The 18113-nt window shown below is 58.1% G+C and overlaps 1 protein-coding gene across 11 annotated transcripts in view; it reads right to left on the bottom strand.

The window, feature by feature from the left end:
- DNM2 (dynamin 2) overlaps positions 1–18113 on the bottom strand; it is a 31165-nt gene that overhangs the window by 4428 nt on the left and 8624 nt on the right. For 2 of the 11 annotated variants that reach the window (XM_054807903.1, XM_054807905.1), the window contains exons 3-16: positions 16974–17123; positions 16519–16722; positions 16101–16199; positions 15701–15861; positions 15450–15592; positions 14692–14827; positions 14106–14173; positions 13092–13230; positions 10708–10794; positions 10451–10521; positions 9430–9459; positions 8320–8371; positions 7535–7546; positions 2658–2771 (exon numbers count right to left, since the gene is read on the bottom strand). In XM_054807903.1, coding sequence (XP_054663878.1) covers positions 2658–2771; positions 7535–7546; positions 8320–8371; positions 9430–9459; positions 10451–10521; positions 10708–10794; positions 13092–13230; positions 14106–14173; positions 14692–14827; positions 15450–15592; positions 15701–15861; positions 16101–16199; positions 16519–16722; positions 16974–17123 — 1466 coding nt within the window. Of the gene's footprint in view, positions 1–2657; positions 2772–7534; positions 7547–8319; positions 8372–9429; positions 9460–10450; positions 10522–10707; positions 10795–11444; positions 11584–13091; positions 13231–14105; positions 14174–14691; positions 14828–15449; positions 15593–15700; positions 15862–16100; positions 16200–16518; positions 16723–16973; positions 17124–18113 lie in introns of all 11 variants that reach the window. The other 9 variants (XM_054807908.1, XM_054807911.1, XM_054807907.1 and 6 more) reach the window with 6 other exon arrangements.

The raw sequence follows: 18113 nt of genomic DNA, 5'->3' as shown, positions 1-18113 counted from the left end.
CGTTTGCCTTTGTAGAGAGGCCACGAACCCAAAGCCTTCCCCCCCCAGCCCCCCCGCCCCCCTTCCACCGCCGCCCCACACTCCTCCTCATGATTTCCTGAAAAACCCACAACTTTTTTCCAGACTGGATTCGGTTGCAAGGACTTTGCCACGTCAGAAGAGAGACAAAGCAGTTTCCTTTCGCCCATCGGGCTTCTCTCCTTATAAAAAAAAAAAAAAAACACCCAACAACCACCCCACCACAACAACCCAACCCCCAAACCAAAAAATCCAAAAAAAAAAAAAAAACCCAAAAAAAACTTGGGAGGGGGAAAAAAATTAAAAATAAAACCCACCCCCGTGGATGCCGTGGGAAGCCGGAGACTCCAGCCCAGCCTGCCCAGTGTTCAGACTACCTGTTCAGGAGGGTTTAAAGTTGTACAGTAGTCTGCACATTGGTTAGATCGGGTTTGGCCGAGCAGCGCCCCAGCAGCGCCCCAGCAGCCGCAAGGTAAGGGGGGAGCGAACCTGCATTCGGCCCCTTTTTTTTTTTTGGGGGGGGGAGGGAGGGGGAGATTCAATGGATTTTGTTCCGACTCGCGGATGCGACGTGGTTTTGGGGGTTTGGTTTAGGGTTTGGTTTTTTTTTTTTTTTTGGGGGGGGGGTGTTGGTTGGGGTTTTTTTGCCTTCGCGGCGCTGAGCGGGAGGGTAGAGCCGAGGGGGGAACCCGGCCGGGCAGTGCTCCCCACATGTTCCCCCCGTGCAGCTGCACCCCCCTCGGCATTCCCAAAAAAACCCCGGGGTGCTGGGTACCGGCTCAGCGGCTCTCGGCGGTTCAATTTTTAAGGTTTGGGGAAAGGGGGAAAACTGCAGCAAGAGGGGGGGCAGGGAGAGCCGGGCTCGCGGAAGACAGAGCCTCATTCATCCCCGGCCGGCTGGTTCTCATTACCCGCCGCGGAGGGGCCAGACGTGCCCCCCGAGAGGCCTCTGCGCAGGAAACCAGGGGAGCACCAGCGGGCTCGGAGAAGGGGGGCGGGGGGGGAAAGCACGCCGGAGGGAGGTTTATCAGCTCAATATGTTTCCTTCTCTTTTAGGAGGCAGATTTAAAAAGGGGGCTTGGGGCAGGGGGGGTGGCGGCTGGGGAAGGGAGGTTCAGATCTTGGACTCTACGGTTCGGGAGAGACGTTCACCTTTGCGGCTCGCTGGGAAGATAACGAACAAAGGAACGCGGGCTTTGCTCTGCCGCCCGATGTCCAGCTGCCGAGCGGCTCCCGGGAAATAAAAGTTGTGTTCACGTCTCCTTTTTCTGTTCTGGAGAGGCAGCGGCTACGCCGAACCCCTCGTGTGTGTCCCCCAAACACCCTGCAAGGCAGCCCCCCCCCCTACATCCCGCAGCGTCTGGCCGGGAGGCCGGTGACGTAAGGGGAAAGGCGAGATCACGGGTCGATTTTCAGACTGTGGGGGCGGAAATGTTGGAAAATCTGAAATATGGAAGCGGGGCGGCCGAGACCACGCCGCCGCGGAGGAGATGTTGGCTCCGGTGCCCGCACCGGCCCCGGCAGAGCGGGCGGGAGATGCCGGTCCCGCCAGCGTCCCGTTCCCAGCCCAAAGAAATCGCTTTGGGTTTGAGCGGTGAAACGCCGTTTCCAGACAGGGGGGAGTCACCGACACCCTGGGGATGCCGCGGAGCGGGACGTCCAGCCAGAAAAATGGCTCCGGGAGCAGCGGCGGCCCCTTCCCAGACACCCCGCGGGGGACAAGGAGGGACCTGCAGGGTCCCGGCCCACAGAAACCCCACGAGCAGAGGGAACCGGGTTCCCTCCCCATGCCCTGGTCTCCCCACGCTCCCGGGGTGGCTCTGGAGGGGGGGTCGGGGGGTGGCCGGGCACTGTACGGGCACAGCACGGCGATGGCTCAGCCATTCTCGCTGGGAGGGCGGCACGGGCTCCCACCCCGTCCGTCTCCCACTTCCCTCCAGCTTCAAGATCTTTCCCGCTCCGACAGCGGCGGCTCCACCCCGGCGCGGGGACATTTAACCCCATCGGCACCTCTTGCCCGAACGCGGCTTTTGGATGATGCACGATGCGAGATCGGCGCAACCACCCCACGGGGAACGGCCAAGGGGGGGGCTCAGGGCTTGGGGACAACAAAACCACGGTCATAAAGTCTCAAACCCCGCGCAGCGTTGGTGGTTTTTCCTTTCCCCAGGGCCAGAACGGAGACGGTTTCTCTCCTGACTACCTGCATTTCTCCTCTGGCTTTGCTGTGCCGGGACGGTTAAACCGGGAACCGGCTGCCGCCCTGGGTTAGGGGGCTGGGAGGTAAAGGGAGGCCCCCATCCTTCTTGCAGCGATGGGAGACAAAGAAAACCTTCCCCGAAAAGCGGCAGGGCACGGGCCCCGGATCCCGCAAGATCTCCGCTTGCCGATGTCACCCAGTTTATCCGTGTTTACACAACGCAGAGGTCTGGGGGAGTGTCTGGAGACAGGGAATTTGCCGGCTGGGACTGTGCAGCGTCCGCAGGGCACCCTCCAGAGGAGACCCACGCTCCTGCACGCCAGGAGATGGACAACGCTCGTTAATCCCGCGTGCTAATTCTCATCCCCAGCCCGAGGAACCCCGTAAATCACAGAGCCTCCCCCTCAAAAAAACCCCGTCCCTCCCCGCTCGCACGTACCTCCTCGTCCTTGTACCAGGACAGCGACTCGGCCGTCAGCACAAACCAGTACTCCTTGGAGCCTCCCTTCATGATGCTGATGTTGTTGATGGTCAGCCAGCCCCTGCGGATCACCTGGAGACAGAGGAGCGGTGGTGGGGAGCGGAGGGGAGGAAGGAAGAAGAGGTTACAGGCTACTGTGGAGTCTCCGGGGCAGTTCCCCAGACGGAAAGCGAGGAAAAGTGCTCCTGCGCTAAAAAACACCCACCTAGACCCTTCACAGAAAGCCCTGGCCTCAGCAGAAGACCCTCAACCAGACAGATTTCGAGACGCCGTCTCAAAGGTAAGCTAGCAGCACACGGCGGGACGGCTGGAGCTCTTCCAGCTCCCAAAGCCGGGTGAGAAAAGCAGTGAGCCCCCGCGGGAAGATGCTGCGGCACGGTCAGATCCGAACCCAGCTCCGCGGTAACTCCCCCTCGCCGCCGGTGCCGATCGGCCAGCAGCGACCTGGCCCTGGACAGGAGCAGCACCGGAGAGCAAAAGCTCCAGCGCTCCAACGGGACGAGACCGGCAGGAATTCAGAGCGTGTCTCGGGTTTAGGAGATGACCGGAGCTGCCCGGGGGTCTTACGGTCTCTGCCGAGGGCTGTTTTGGGGTGTCCCGCACAGAGGTGCTGGTGCCGGTCCGTCCCAAAGGTTATAACCGAGAAATCCCGTGTTTTTCACCCAAACCCGCTCCACCTCTTGCGTGTTCACCCCCACCCCAAAGCAGCCTCCCCCCAGGGCAGCTCCTCTGCCTCCCGGCAGGCAGGGCTTAGCCGGCGGGTCTCGCTGAACCCGCAGCCCCCCGGGGAAAGGCTCCCTCGCAGCCCCACGGACGGACCTCACATGCAACACGTAGCAGCAGTGTGCTGAAGCGACATTGCCGAAGCCCGACATTGCAAGCAGCGGTTTTTCACGACACGATGCACGAGGACGAGCGCTCCCTGTCCTAAATCAGCCTGGGGAGCTAACGGCCCACCGCGATCTCCATCAAGATCGGTGCGAGGAAGCCTGCACGATGCAGCAGAGCCCTCGCTAGACCATCCCGCGCCTGGCTCGGCACCGTCGGAGCTAGAGGGGAACCACCTTACCGATGCCAAGGAGCATCCCTGAGCCTCTAACGGCTTTGCCCAGACACCAGCCCTCGTGGAACAGCTCCACTGTCACCGGGTGCCCCACCGGGACACCTCTGCCTGCCGGAAAACACCCCGAGCGGGTAACAGGGATGTGCTGGGAGCTGGAATCAGTCCTAGCCTAAAGTCCGGACAGTGTGGGGCTGGGCTGGGACTAGCGAGGACGCTGCTCGGCCGAGCAGAGGGTTAGACCCTGCCCAGCCGCAGGGACAGCAGTTTGATTTCCACCAGCGGCGCAGCCACCGGTTTTGGGGAAGGCTGGGAGTTTTCCAAGCGTTTCAAACGCAGGCAAGATTACGCTCTGCCCGGCGGGGTTCCTCCATTGTTCTGGGAGCTATTGTACGGAGAGGAAGGTCACCGGCGGCTTGGCACAGGCACCGGGACCGCGGCAGAAGCCTTTAGACTGAGCTGCGTGTCTCTCTCCCTGCCAGGGCTGCCAGGGAGCGGCGTTCTTCTCTCCACCATCCCATCCCCGCGGTTTTACCGCGGAGCTGCTACGCCGGCAGGACCGTGCTGCACTTCCAGATGCCGGTCTGCCTGCAAACGACCTGTTCCCGGGTAAAGGGGGGGAACGGAGGGTCCCCAAACCTGGCTGCTTCACCCCATCCAGCTGGGACTCTGCTCCGGAGGCAGCGAGGGCACCCAGAGCTGGAGGGTCAGACCTCCCCGGGGCAGAAGCTGCCACGCCAAAAGCAACACCGACCACCGCTAAAGACCTACGACCTGCCGGAGAGCTTCCCGACAAGCGCCCGTTCCCGTAGAACCTGAGATATTTAGGGAGAGCCCAGCGCACAAACCACCCCCGTTCGGCAGCCTGGCACCTTCCCGGTACACGAGCGGTGTCCTGCGTTACGGGATGCTTTGGGTGCCCCGCACCCACCATCCCGGCGACAGGAGAGACTCGAGGGCAGCTCGGCAAAGCCGGTGACCGAGACCCACGGCTCATCTACCCCAGCGCTTCACGGGGGGTTAGTACCACCACACGGGTTAGTAACGGGCAGACGTGGGGAAAATGCATTCGGGGGGTTGATTCAAGCATGGATGGGAGGGAGAACAACAACCCTGGTTAAGCAGAGAAGAGTTAGACACGAGCAAGACGCAGAGTTTGTTATGGCTTGTACGGGAACCAGCTCTGAGCAGCTGAGCCTGAGACCAAGGCAGGGCTTTAATCCCAACACCAGGACTAAGCCTGTAAAACAGAGCCAGCGCCGGCTTTTTCGTGCCAAGGATCTTCCGTGCGCTGCTGGGGAACCTACGGAGGGATGGAGCTCGGGTCGCTCTCGTTTTCAGGCTGCTCAGGTGGTTGCCAACGTAAAAGCCACGACAAAATCCACCGTGTTAGGCACAGACAAAGCTCAGTGCGCCAGCGGGCACAGGCAGCTAGAGCTAAAACTTAACCCATACAGATTTTTCTGGCGAGGGGAAGGAAGGAGCCCTGAAATTAAGGTTGTCAATTAAAGATTTCACCTTCTGATTCGCTCCGGCATGTTTAAGGCCAAACGTGTTTAAAAACCATCTCTGAATTTGAAGCCAGTCTGGTTTTAAAGGAACAGAGGCAGGAGTGGGGAGAGGGAGCAGCTGAGAGGATCAGGGCCGAGGGAAAGGCAAAGGGAAAAGGTTCGGCAGCAAAGCAAGTCCTGCGAGCCAGGCTGGAGGCGCTGGCAGGTGCTGGGACGGGTTCGGAGGGGATTATAAGGAACAGGGAATCCGCCTCTAGGGCAGGGGGCCGGGGGAGATCCAAGGCTGTGGCACAGAGCGAGCTGGAGCGTGAGAGAAAAGCCAAGTTCTGATTTCTTTTGCTAAAGGGTAGAGGCGGGGAGGGCACCCTGCAGAGCCAGAGCCACTCCGGCTGCGTGCCGGCTCCGGGCAGGACCCAGACGCCTCCTCCTCCTCTATCCCCAAACGCAGGTCGAGGAGGAGGAGGAGAGAGGAAGGCTGAGCCACAGCGCCTGGCACCAAGCAGGACAGCGGAGAGCCCAGCAGAAAGTTCCTTTAAGACCGACCGATACCGGTGATGGTTTTGGGGCTCATAAGCCGGGCAAGCTCCCCCCGCCGCGCAGAGGGGCTGCGGAGCTCTCGGAGCTCTGCCTGGCTCCGAATCAGAAGCAGCTCAGCACCAGGCTGGGCGCCTTGAATCCTCAATTGTCAGATCTCCACCTTCCCGTCACCCGGCACGATTACGTCCGCACAGCCAGCGATGGGAGAGCGGCCCTGCACAGAAATCGGCGTGTGGGAGGCAAGAGACGGGCCCTTGCGGGGGGTTTTTCCTTTGGTTTTTGCAGCGTCTGGACGGTGCCGGAAGAAAACGGAAGTGTCTGAACAGTTGGAAGAGACGGGAAACAGGCACGGGGCCCTCCCAGGCTGTCGGAGCTGTGGATGCGGTTGGTAACCGCGGGGTTTCAGAGAGCAGGAGGTACAAACCTCCCTGGGAAGAGCGGGATGGATTCCTGCTGTCCTTTCAGTGTAACTGGGGCTGCTACGGCAGCCTCACAAAATCCATTTGTCAGGTAAGAAAGCATCCAGCACCCAAGCTGCAGCCGCTTTTTCACGGGGCTGTGCGGTTGATTAGAGGTGGACGACTCCAGGGAACTCCTCCTGCAGCCGATTCCAACCTTCCGGTGTTATCCGCCAGCTCGGTGCCCGTTCCCAGCTTCAGGAGCCAAATTATTTTCCTGGCTTCCTTCCCCGGGGAGACAATTTGGGTGCCGAGGCAATACCTGAGCCACGGTCCACGAGGCTGGGAAGCCCAAACTGGGGGTTTGGAGATCGTTTCCCTCTCAGACACTTCCGTTTTCTCGGACCGCCAGCGCGATGTTCGGCTCCAAGCCTGGAGCAGCGGGGTCAGGACCCCCCCACGAAGGGGATCGCTTGACCGTAGTACAGGGAAACTCTCTTCTATTTGGAGGAAACATTGCCCTCCGCCTCCCCAGAAGTGAGTACGCTTGAGAGGAAAAAAAAAAAAACCAAAACCTGTCAGCTGAATAACGAGGCTCAAAGCAGCTGACGGTCACCCAAAACTGGCCTCCACCAGCTGCGAACATCTGGGAGCTGAGGCACCTCGGAAGAAGACGGCTTCTTGCCGGATTTCTGCGCCGGCCGTACAGCGTGTCGACGCCGCGGCTGGCATCGGGAAATCCGCTGGCAGCCGGCACAAGGTCGGGACCCAAAAAAGCCCAAGAAAAGCAGGTTGGGGGAGAGGATACACCCCCAGCCCCACGGGCAGCTGCCGCCAACGGCGGGGGGAGCTCCTGCCTGCCCAAAACACGGGCAGGGGGACTCCCGCTTCTCTCCGGCCCTTGCCACCGCTCGACGGGAACCACGTCCCACCACGGCAGCAGGCAGCTCTGTGCTAAAACCCAAAGATTTTGGTTTCTTGCTTCCCAAGGGCCAGCAAAACCAGTGCTCGCAGCCTGAATCCCAGTATCCAGCTCCCGGCAACAGCCGATGGTCGCGGCACGGGCAGGGATCAGCCCCGAGCCCCTTTTTCGGTGGCGGGAAGAGCCCTGGGGATGGGAATGAAGGGGACAGACCGAATTTCGGTCTGTAGACTAAACCCGCGGAGCCCGGTTGCTCCCCTCGGGGAATCCCGTCCTTCCTCTGCCGTCAGCGTACTCAATTCTGGGAAGCGAGAGGCGTCGTTTTGGGTTTGGAAAGTCTTTCTGGCAGGGCCGCGTCCGTCACCGGGTGTCGTCTACCAGCACTATCACACTATGTGGGTACTTACCAGTATCTCACCCTTTAGGTGCGCAAAATTAAGGGGGGGAAAAAAAAAAAAAGCAGGACGAGGAGACAGAACAGTGAAGAAAACCAAAGTGATGGAAGGGAGAAGAGAGCAGGAAGCACAAAAATGGTAGGAAAAAAGCAGAAAAACAGCAAAAGAAAAACAGTTACATGCTATTAATTATAATTTTTACAGTGTTAATATTTCATTACATTCTTTCCAAAGAAGAGGCAATGTCTGCGTTAGGTACTGCAAGACCTAACACCATGCAGGGGGGCACTTCCAGTCCCGCTCTCGGTCATGCACGCCGGATAGCGAACACCCCCTCGGAAAGCGGGAGGCTGCACGACGAGACAGCACCGAGGCTGACACGGCTGCCGGGCACGTCCCTGCGCTCCTCCGGGACCCCGTCCCCTCCGCCCCCCACCCCGGAGGGCTAGTCTGGATCGACGGGGGAGCAGGACCGGGCAAGTTAGGCCAGACCCTGCCCCAAAGTCAGAGCAGAGGGCTCCTCCAGCGTTGCCACCCGGCTCGTCCCGAATCCCGTTGCTTTTAGACGAGCTCCTGCGGAGCAAACACTCCGTGAGCCAAAGCTGCGTCTTTCCCCATCTCCAACCCCAGCGTCCGATTTCCCTCACGGAAGGGAGTCGGTGGATTAACTCGAATCCCGATTTCAGAGCTGCGAAACGCAGCTCCGGGTTGCTCTGGCGAGCGCTGGAGCGGGATCCTGGAGACCTACCGCCTCTGCCCCACGCGAGGAGGGAGGAGCGGGGAGCCGCCGGCCGTACCTGATTTGGGATGGCTCTTTTCTTGTTCGTCTGGGTGTTCCTTTGCTGCGCGCTGAAAGGAGAAAGAGAGCGGCTTCAGGCAGGGACGGCAAAGCAAAGCGACGAGCGCTCAAGAGCCCACGCGGCCACGGCACGCTTCCCACCCGGAATGCCGTAAGGAAGAGCCAAATCCAAAGGGGAAGCCCGTCACGTAAAATTCAACCAAGAACACCCAGACTCGGTGCTGCCAGCACGCTGCAACACGGACAGAGGAGCCCCTTCCAGAGTTTTGCCCAGGACCGAACGTACACGAGACGGCAGTACCGAGGGAGGGGGACGGGATTTTCCAACCCGGACAGCTTTTATCTCCTTCCCTACGGTCCTTATCTCCAGGCGTTTACAAGCCTGCCTGTTCCAGACGGGCAAGGTTAGAACTTGCAGGAGAGGAAACACCAAGCAGATCAGCAGCGGTTACTGATTGAAAAAGGGATTTTCTGTCCGTGAACCCAGCCGAGGCGATGCACCCCTACCACCACGGGAGAACCAGAAGGGCTCGTCTCCAGAAACACCTGCAGCCTCCTAAGTTTTATCCCCCTCCCCAGGGTGGAAAAGAGCGTACCTGCACCAGAGGGAAAGCTACCTGTCTCTCCTGAGCAACCAAAAAGACGAGGGGCGAGGTGCGGGACGTAACCGTTAGTCAGGAGCGGGGAATAAAATCCATGAAAACAGTTAGAATGATGCCGGGATACCCCGCGGAGCAGCAGTTCACAAGCACAAACGGGTTCCTTTTCCCTGGGACCGCATTTGCGGCGGCCGCCGTCCCTCCGAGCCAGGGCATCCCTGACCTGCCGGGCTGGGGGGGATTCGGGAGATCGCTCTCCTCCTGCCCTAATCCTCACGGTTCCTTCCCTAAACCCTCAGGTCTGAGCCAGCCCTAGCGTCACGGCATCCCGGATGGGAGCGGGGAGCTTCTCCCGTGGCTGAGCTCCGTCGCAAGCGTAAATCCAAAGCTGAGCTTGGAGGAGAAGCTCTCCAGCTCTCATCAAACGTCTCTCCGGGCTGCGGGGAGGGGAAGGCGCAAGCGGGGCTGCCCCGGCCACCCCAGGACATGCTGTTTGAGCGGGTACCCACCCTGTCGTCATGTGCTGCTCAGTGTAACAGCTGGGCAGTGGGAGAGTTTCAGAGGAGTCCGGAGGAAAGAATGAGATGATGTTTCAAAGGAAAAACAGGAGAGATTAGGAGAAGAGGAAGGAACTGTGAATGAAGGTGAAAAGCAGATGTGAAAAAAAAAAAAAAAGAGGGGAAAAAAAAAAGAAAACAAGAGGAAGACTACGTGGATTTGAAGAGGAGGAGGTGGCGTGAGCGCTGGCTGGCGAAGATGGTGACAAGCTCCAGGCAGAGCCGCTCGCCTCTGCTCTTTCTGCACGGGGACACCTGAGCTGGACCTCCGGGCGCTTCCGAAAAGCTATCACCCGTTTTGGGGCTGCGCCGATGGAAAACGCTAGTCATCCTCTGGCTGGAAGCCGAAGCTGAGGGAAGACAGACTAAGAAACGAGGCCCTGCTCCTGGTCCTGGCCTTGCCTGCCCGGGCAGAGGGTTACGAGGGACAAGCTCAAAGGACGGGAGACGTTTCTGCTCCAGCCTGGGACAGGACCAGAGTCACTTCACAGGGGGGCATGGAAAATATCCACGAATCTGCTGCAGGGCGGCAGCAGCCTTCATTACCTTAATTACCTTAATTCATCGTAAGCGTGGGCCCTAAGCAGTTCACTGTCTGAGGGTGAACAACCCGACTCCAGCTTTTCAGGCTCTCTGCCCTAAGGAGCGGCATTAACAAACCCTGCTTCGGGCTAAAGCCTGAGGAACGACGTGGGCCAGCTCAGATCCCCAGGCCCTCAAACGCTGGCCAGGTGGCAAGCAGAGAAGCGGGGCTCCCGTATCCCAAATCTGAGAGAACTGGGGTGCAAAAGGTGCCGGTTTGGTGAATTACGTCGGGACGTGGGAGACTCTCTCCCAGCGGTTTTCACGTCGGTGACCCCGAAAGGGTAACGTAACCCGCAGGCCTCCTCTGCGCACAGGGGACAGGACCACGAACTTCATAAAAAAAAAAAAAAAAGAGTTTGAGGACCCATCCCACCGGTAAATTGCTTACTTGGCAAATCCAATGAAGTCTTCGTGGTTAGTGTTGATGTAAGAGAGCTCAATGTCAATCAGCAGGAGAATCTGGAAGGAGATTTACACGTTAGGGAGGGCTGGACGCCGACAGCTCCAGCGCCGCGGGGACGCCGGTGACCGCGTAGGAGATGTCAGAGCCGCGGCACGCCGCACTGCTGCCGCGAGAGGGAGCTTTGGGATCACGAGTGGGAGACGCCGGCTCTCCAGCCAAGCCGGAAGATGTCCCGAGCTCACCTGGTCCTTCGTTTTGCCTTCCCGCTCCCTGATGTGAGTGGTAACGATCCTCTCCGTCTCCTCTCGTAACCTGGGGTAGGAACCAAGCTGAAAAGAAAGGGAGAAGGCCGGGGAAAACCGCTGCTGATGGGACCGTGGCAGCCTCCGGCGCTCACCGCAGAAAGCCAGCGACAGGAGACGCTCACGAAGGGGACAGAGGACAGACGGGACCGAGCCCCAGCTCTGCCGGGAGGACACAACTGGGGCTCGGGGGTGGGAAAAGCAACAGACTTGATTCTCTTCACTAGATCCGACAAGAGCAGCAGGATCCCGGGGGCCTTCGAAGCAATGCCGAAGGCACAAATCCAGATCTATTTTTAGTTTTCTTCCCGCCCTCGGAGCCCACGGCTAAGCAAGATCCGGGTTTTCACGGCACGAAGCGCGAGTTACAGCTAAGCAAGGCAAAGGAGGTGGGATCTCAGCACCGCGAGGAGCGTTTTTAGCCTTGGCTGTTACGGGGGCGAGCAAACACCTGTGCAATATGTCTCGGCAGGACCCGTGCCGCGAAGCCGAGTTAACGCTACGTCTGGTATTTGCCGGCGTTTTCCGACAAGCGTTCGGGTAGCAGGAGGACACGGCGTCCCCTGAAATTAGTGATAACCTCGCGATTGAACTCACTTTGGTCGGCTGGGTCCTGGGAGCAAATATATTCCAGATGTTCAGATTAGACAAAAAAGGGATGAATGAAGACCCATTACCTTTTCGGCACACTTTTTAATGACCGTGGCCAGCTCTGAGACCACCAGATCAACACACTTCAAACTGGGTTCTTTAAGCTTTACAATCTGTTTTTTCACTATGGCTTCAAAGGCCATGTCGGGCGTGAAGAGCCCCGTCCTGCATCATGCAGAGAGCGAAACACCGAGCAGAGTGCAGGGGCGGGGAGGGAGGGGAAAAATAGCGACAAAGACAGAAAAGAAAAGAAAAATGAGATTTTTTTGGGTTTTTTTTTTAATTAAGGTTAGTAACGTGCAAAGGAAAAAGCCGCAGTGCCTGCCTGAGAAATTCCTTCGGGTCTCTCGGAGGTGTTGGGGTGGTCGGGGCGGCAGCGCTGCCCAAGCGCAGGAAAAACCCTGGAGAGGCTCCCGGCCTCTCTCTAGGCTGGATTACTAAATCCCAGCTCTAGGAAAACACCGAATTAAGCTCAGCTTTGGGGTTAGAGCCTCCCTGTTTGAGACGGGAAGGAATTTCGGCAGGAAGAGCCGGCTTCTTCACGTCACCCAGATCACAACCACGCTGGAAACAAAGAGAGCAGAGAACTCCTGACCCGCCAGCAAAGCCCCACCGATCCTACCGCTTACAGAACCAGGTCAGCATTTAAACTGCTCCGCTCCACTAAAGCACTCTGGGAAGTGAACATCGTGCATATTTTCACATTCTTGCCTGTATGTAGCTAAATTTTTTTTTTTTTTTTTTTAAATAACATAAGCATTGGAAGGAGAGAGGAGTTGGTTTTCCCACCCTCTTTTCGGTTTCGGTGTTACCGGGATGAGGTTAAAAAAAGAGTCGCTCCAAGAAGCCGGTTAATAAATACGGCAGTGTCCCGTTTATCCAGGGCCCTCGCACAGCTTCAGGGTAATTAATTAACACTTCCACAGAAAAAAGACAATTGAGGGGGACACACGCACACATCCTTTTGAAATGCAAATGCGCTTGTTATCGAGCAGCTTATTAATGGCAGCCGTTGAACTGTGGGATTTATAGGCATGCCACCAGACTGTTTGCTGGATCTGCTGTCCCTGGCTTTTGTTTCCACGTTCCCGGGATTCCCAGAGTGCAGCAGAAGCAGCAGTTTAAATCGCAGCTTGGAAAAAAACCAAAACCAACAACCCCACGTGCTAAGAGAGGTACGGGGATCCAAGAGCAGCCTGCCCACCTGCCTGGCTCCTACCGGGAACAAAACCTCGGCAACACCCCCTCTAACCTGCCGCCGCAGTCGGGGCTCCAGAGGGCCCCTCGCTGCGAGAGCCGTCCTGTCCCCAGGAGGGTGACGGACACGGGAAGCCAAGCGTCTTATCGAGCGTCCCCAGAAATCCCGACCCTGTCTCCGTCGGGATGGCCGGGAGGCTCTCGAAGAGCCGGGTGACGTCCCGGGTGATCTGTCCTTGGCGGCCTTGACACAAGGACCGGCCGATCCCCTCAGCCGAGGGCAACAGGGAGGACTCCAGCTTCGGAGACACGAGTCAAAGCTGAGAAATATCCAATTTGTTTAGGGAGCTCCCAGATTTTTGGATATTTTTTTTATTTGGAGGGGAAACCAGGCAAGGCAGGCAGGTTAGAGCATCGCTCCTGCTTCCCATCCCACTGGTAGGAGGGGGCTGGATTGCCTCCAGCCGGTTCAATACCTTACTGGTACACTGTCTAACTGTATTGATTAACTCCTGAATAACGAGGTCGACACACTTCAGACAAGGCTCTTTCAGCTTCACCACCTGCTTTTTCACAATGGCCTCGAATGCCAAGTCTGGGGTGAAGAGCCCCGTCCTACAGGAATCCGCAAGCGGGGTGAGAGGGCAGAGACATGGCGGAGAAAAAAACAAAACAAACAAACAAAAAAAAAAACAAAGTGGGTGATCAGGTTCGGAGGAGATCGGCTGGAGAGCGATTCCCTCCCCAGCGCCGTGAGCTGGGGTAGCCCCGGTCCTGGATCCACGGCATCGCTGAATCCCGCTCTTCTCCCCATCGTCGGGGGTGCCACAACCCCACAGAGGGGACGGGGTGCTGGCACCTCCGCTCCCCCACCTCGCGGTAGCACCCTCTGACCCTTCCAGCACCTTGAATTAGGGTGTTACTTCCCCCCTCCTCCACGAACGGGAGCGAGAGCACCCAGGAAACAGGAATTGACCTTTTTGGTGGTGTTTAGGGAAAACTGATACTCTTCAAGCAGGTCAAACGATTCCCGGGGAGAGCGTTAGAGAGAAGAAACTCCCCATTTCTCTTTCCCCATCACAGCAGCAGGCCAAAGGAGAGCGGACCTGCCGAGACGAGGATTTGCCTTGAAGGCCGTTCCTCTTTGGGGTCCCCGATTCCCCCGAGAGGTCTGTGCCGAGCGGCACCCAGGCAGGACGCACCGCTCCCCAACGAGGCGACTCGTCCCCAGCACACGCCTCCAGCCAGCGCCTGGATCCCTCTTCTAGCGAGGTTTGCCTCACGTTCCCTACCTTTCTCTCAAGGTCATTTCTTCCCCCGCTTAAGGGAACGTAAAAGGAAAGATAAAGGTTATTTTAGCGGCTATTTTAGTGGTTATTTTAGAGTATTTCCTGCTCTCCCTCGGCAGGAAAGCTCCAATCACACACACACCCCCCGCGGACCGGGCTCACTGAGCTGCTCTAAGGAGACGGCGCCGCTCCGATACTTGCCTCACACCGTGGATGTTTTTAATGGCGTAGCTTATTTCTCGCCTCAAGTCCTTCTCGTCGAACTCCATCTAAACAGGGAGGAAAGCCACAGTTCAGACTTTTAAGCAAGCAACTTCTGGCAATAGCACAGGCGTTGCGAGTGGGCTCCTTCTTTTTGCCCAGGAGGAACTTCCCAGGCGGGCTCAGAGGCTGCTCTCCATCCTGGCCAGGCTGGCTCGCTCGCTTTGCTTTATTTATCTCAAATTCCTGAGATCTTGCCAGCCACCCTGGTTTGATATCCTCCTCCCCGCTCTCCAACTCCCACGTTGCAAGCACAGCGCTTAAGCCAGAGGTCAGGCATCGCCACCCAGAAACAACAGCCCCCTGCGGCTACTGAAACACACGACCGACTCTAATAAAACATCTCCTCCTTCTGTAAACACCTCCAAGTGCTAGGAAGGGAAAGGCACCCGGGTGCCGAGGGACTGCCAGGGTTGAGCTGGGCAAGAGGGAATTCCACCCATCCCAACCACAAGCTGCTTTCCGTAGGAACAGAGCCCGCCCGACGCAATCTACGCGGCACACGCGCTCCCCGGGCCAGCTTTACCTTCACTAGCTCGAAAGGAAATCTCTCGTGGAAAATGCGATTGATTCTGGCACCCCCGGAGAGTTCGAGCGTGTCCACCTGGTCTCCTGAACCTTCGATTCGCTTCTCAAAGTCCACACCGAACTGCTGGACCATTCTGCGGAGAAACAACAGGATCAAAAGGGCGCCAGATGAGTACAAGGGACGGACGGACGCCCCGACTGCCTCCCACAGCCAGCGCCACCCCGCCAGCTCTGCTTCAGCTAGTCAGGGCTGTGTAAAAGCTCTCCCAATTCCCTCCGCTGGAGTCGCAGAAGCAAAAAAAAATCTCCCTTTTGCTGTAGTCTAAAGAGCACGTCAAGGAGGGAATCCCGAGACCAAACCGTTTGCTTGAGGACAGACGGGTCACATCCGCAGAGCACGGCAAGAACGAGACGCCAATTCTTGCCTGCAGAGATGCTCAGCGGGCATTTCTGGGAGCGGATTTCCTTGTCCTCCCCCACAGCTTGCCAGACCAGCGCTGGAGGGCACGGAATCTCTCCTAGGTGCCAGCTTAGCACCGTCGGAGTTGGCAGGGCCATCCGGCAGCACTGCTCGCTCCCAAGGACGGGGCTATTCTGGGCTCTTCCTTGGAAGAAGCCACCGGCTGAGACAAATGAGCCTCACATGAAGAGCGGAGTGAATTTACTTCTGCGCCAGCAACGTTTCTGGCTGGGAGAGATGAATCTCCTCTGGCAGGTGAGGCACCGGGAACGCAGCGCTGAGCGAGAGAAACTCACTGTAACAAAGCTTTGGTTTTTCGCGTGGGATCATCGGGGCGGAAGTTCTTGTACTCCTCGACCTCCTTCTCCAGGGAGAGCAGCTGACTCTGAAGTTTGCTACGCAGCGACGGCAGCGTCTCCCGGATGTGGTTGGTCAGTTGCTGCAAAGGAATCGAGATAACTGAGACAGACCGCCCGCAGGAACATCCCTTTCCCACCAAAGATAAACATCAGCACCGAAAAACACTTGGGAAGGGAACGAAGCCTACCTGGTTAAGGACTTTCTGCAAATGCGGGGTGCCCATCCGGTCGGCCATGTGCCGGTAAGCCGGGTGAGAAAGGAAGAACTTCCGTTCGGCTGCCAGCGCTGCCCTGATGTCCTTCTTACCATCGATGTCCTTCTGGCTTCGGTTAACGACGCCGATGTAGCCTGCAAGAGGACACGTTGGATCTTGCTACGGACAGACTCGGCTGAAAGGCGTCCGAGCAGGGCCGTGTGGCTCCGTTATCGCCATCCGCAGCCGCTTCTCCCGGAGCAAAGGGCCCGGGCTCCCCGGCAGACACCGGCGAGCACCAGGAGCCGCCCTTCGACTCGTTTGGCAACACCACTTTGTCCACATGAGAGACGAAGGATACGGGGCGACGCAAAGCCTTCGCGGTTCGTTATACCTCTTCGTAAAGGAAGCAGTTTGTTCTCCAGCACATCCCTGGCATCCGTGCCTTCATCCATCAGATCCAGCTTGGTGATGACTCCAATGGTCCGCAAGCCTGAAGCGGCCACACAAACGAGCAATCGATTAATCTCGCTAACGAGCGATCGATCAATCTCACTTCACAGAACACAGCGAAAGGAGGCACGCGGGCACGTAACCAAAGCAAACACGCGCTCGCCAGCGAGGAGTGGAACTGCTGGCCCTTCCTCAACTGTCAGAGGACGGAGAGTCCGCTGCAAGAGGAGGAGGAGGAGGGATGAGAAGCCCCTCTGGTACCCAAACCGGGGAACCGATTGCTGAGACTCTGGCGCGACGGCCGCGGAGGGCTTTATCCCTCCACACCTGGGCTGGAGGAGGAGATGAGTCCATCTTACCTTGAGGATCAACTTCTTTCGCCATCTTGAGCGCGTCCGAGTTGGCCAGATCCATGTTCGCCGGCGTGACGGCGAGGATCAAGCTGCTCTCCCTGCTGATGAACTGCAGGATCATCTCTTTGATCTGGTACTCGATGTCCTGCGGTTGGTCCCCCACCGGCACTTTGGTGATACCCGGGAGGTCGATCAGAGTCAGGTTCAAAACTGAAAGGACAGAAAGCGCTCAAGTTCAGGGTCGAGGGCCTGGCGTTGGGACCTGTCGGTCCTGCAGCTGGACCTCTTGCTCAGGGGGTGACCCAGGCAGCCCCCACCGCCCCCCAGGCTGGCCATAAAATCAGCCAGTCACACGTAGCAGCCAGCATTTGCTTTTAGGACACGCTCTGGGCTAAACCGGCTTTCCTCCTTTCGCGGTGTTTTAACACAGAGACCCCGGGACAGAGAAACAGCTCACTGACCGTGCGGCGAATAGACGCGGAGGTTGATGGGGACGGGAGAGATGCCTTTGTTCGTTCCCGTCACCCTGTCGGTTTCTGCTTCGATCTCCTGCCGCACCTCATCAAAATCCGTGAACTTTTTGGATTTGCAGTGCAAAAACTCAGCATATTCTGGAAGAGATTAAAAGAAAATTTAAAAAATTAAAAAAGAAAAAGAAAATTTGGCCATCTGGAACCCAGCACAGGACACACACCAAGACTCAACGGGTTTAGAGACACCTCTACGTTGCAAAGCGGAACCAGCCATGCGCTTTGGTGCGACGCCGAGCAGCCACGCAGAATCGGTGCGCCACAGAGGCACCGGGGACCTGCCCGGGGATTAACCTGGTTGTTTTCAGCCTCCTGACTGGCAGCAACCCCAAATAAACTCGGCCTGGCCGCTTCCTCTGGCCGAGGAGGGAAACCGGGGAGGATGGCAGCCAGCCGGCTCAGGCTGAGCGTGCCGACACTCTGCCTGCTGCCTCTGCGCTGGCAGCAGCTGCTTTGATGTGAACTTGGGAGTTACGCTTCCCTTTGCCAAAAAAGAAACTGCCCTTGGGTGAGATGCTGGCAGGCAGCCGACGCTGGCTCCAGCTAACGAACCTCAACATCAGAATGGCCGTGTTTGTTTTCCCCCAGGCCTGTCGGCCTCTCAGCCCCCGCCGCTTGCTTTTAAACGTTTTATTGCCCAGACTCCTAACGCTGAAGAAAGCTCCGAGTCTTCAGCTGCCAAGATGCTCTGGTGCGCCTGGGAGGCAGGGCAGCAATCCCCCTCGGGCTGGCAAAAGGGCTGCAGCCGGCTGCGGGGAGGCACGCCGGCGCTGGAGACCCGGGATATCGTCTTCGCACAGTCTGGCGAGAAAGGACCGGTGGTGCTTCCCCTGCCGAGGGGGAACCGCAGCTTCCCTCCACCTGCGCCATGAGCTCTCTTTTATTTACTCATTCTCTCTCTAGATTTATCACTCCGCTGCCCCAGCCAAGCTACAGTCCGGCGAGGGGCCCGACTCCAAGCCCGGCAACTCCGTTTCTTCCCTCCGAGCCCAAGGAAGCGTGCCGGGAGACAAATATTAACTCAGCCCCGGCTCCTCCGTGGGGGAAGACACCTGGGAACAGAAAAGCAGC

Source organism: Grus americana, chromosome 33 (assembly GCF_028858705.1).
Source record: "Grus americana isolate bGruAme1 chromosome 33, bGruAme1.mat, whole genome shotgun sequence".
In the NCBI taxonomy this organism is placed as follows: Eukaryota; Metazoa; Chordata; class Aves; order Gruiformes; family Gruidae; genus Grus; species Grus americana.
This window is presented reverse-complemented; position numbering and strand designations above follow the sequence as displayed.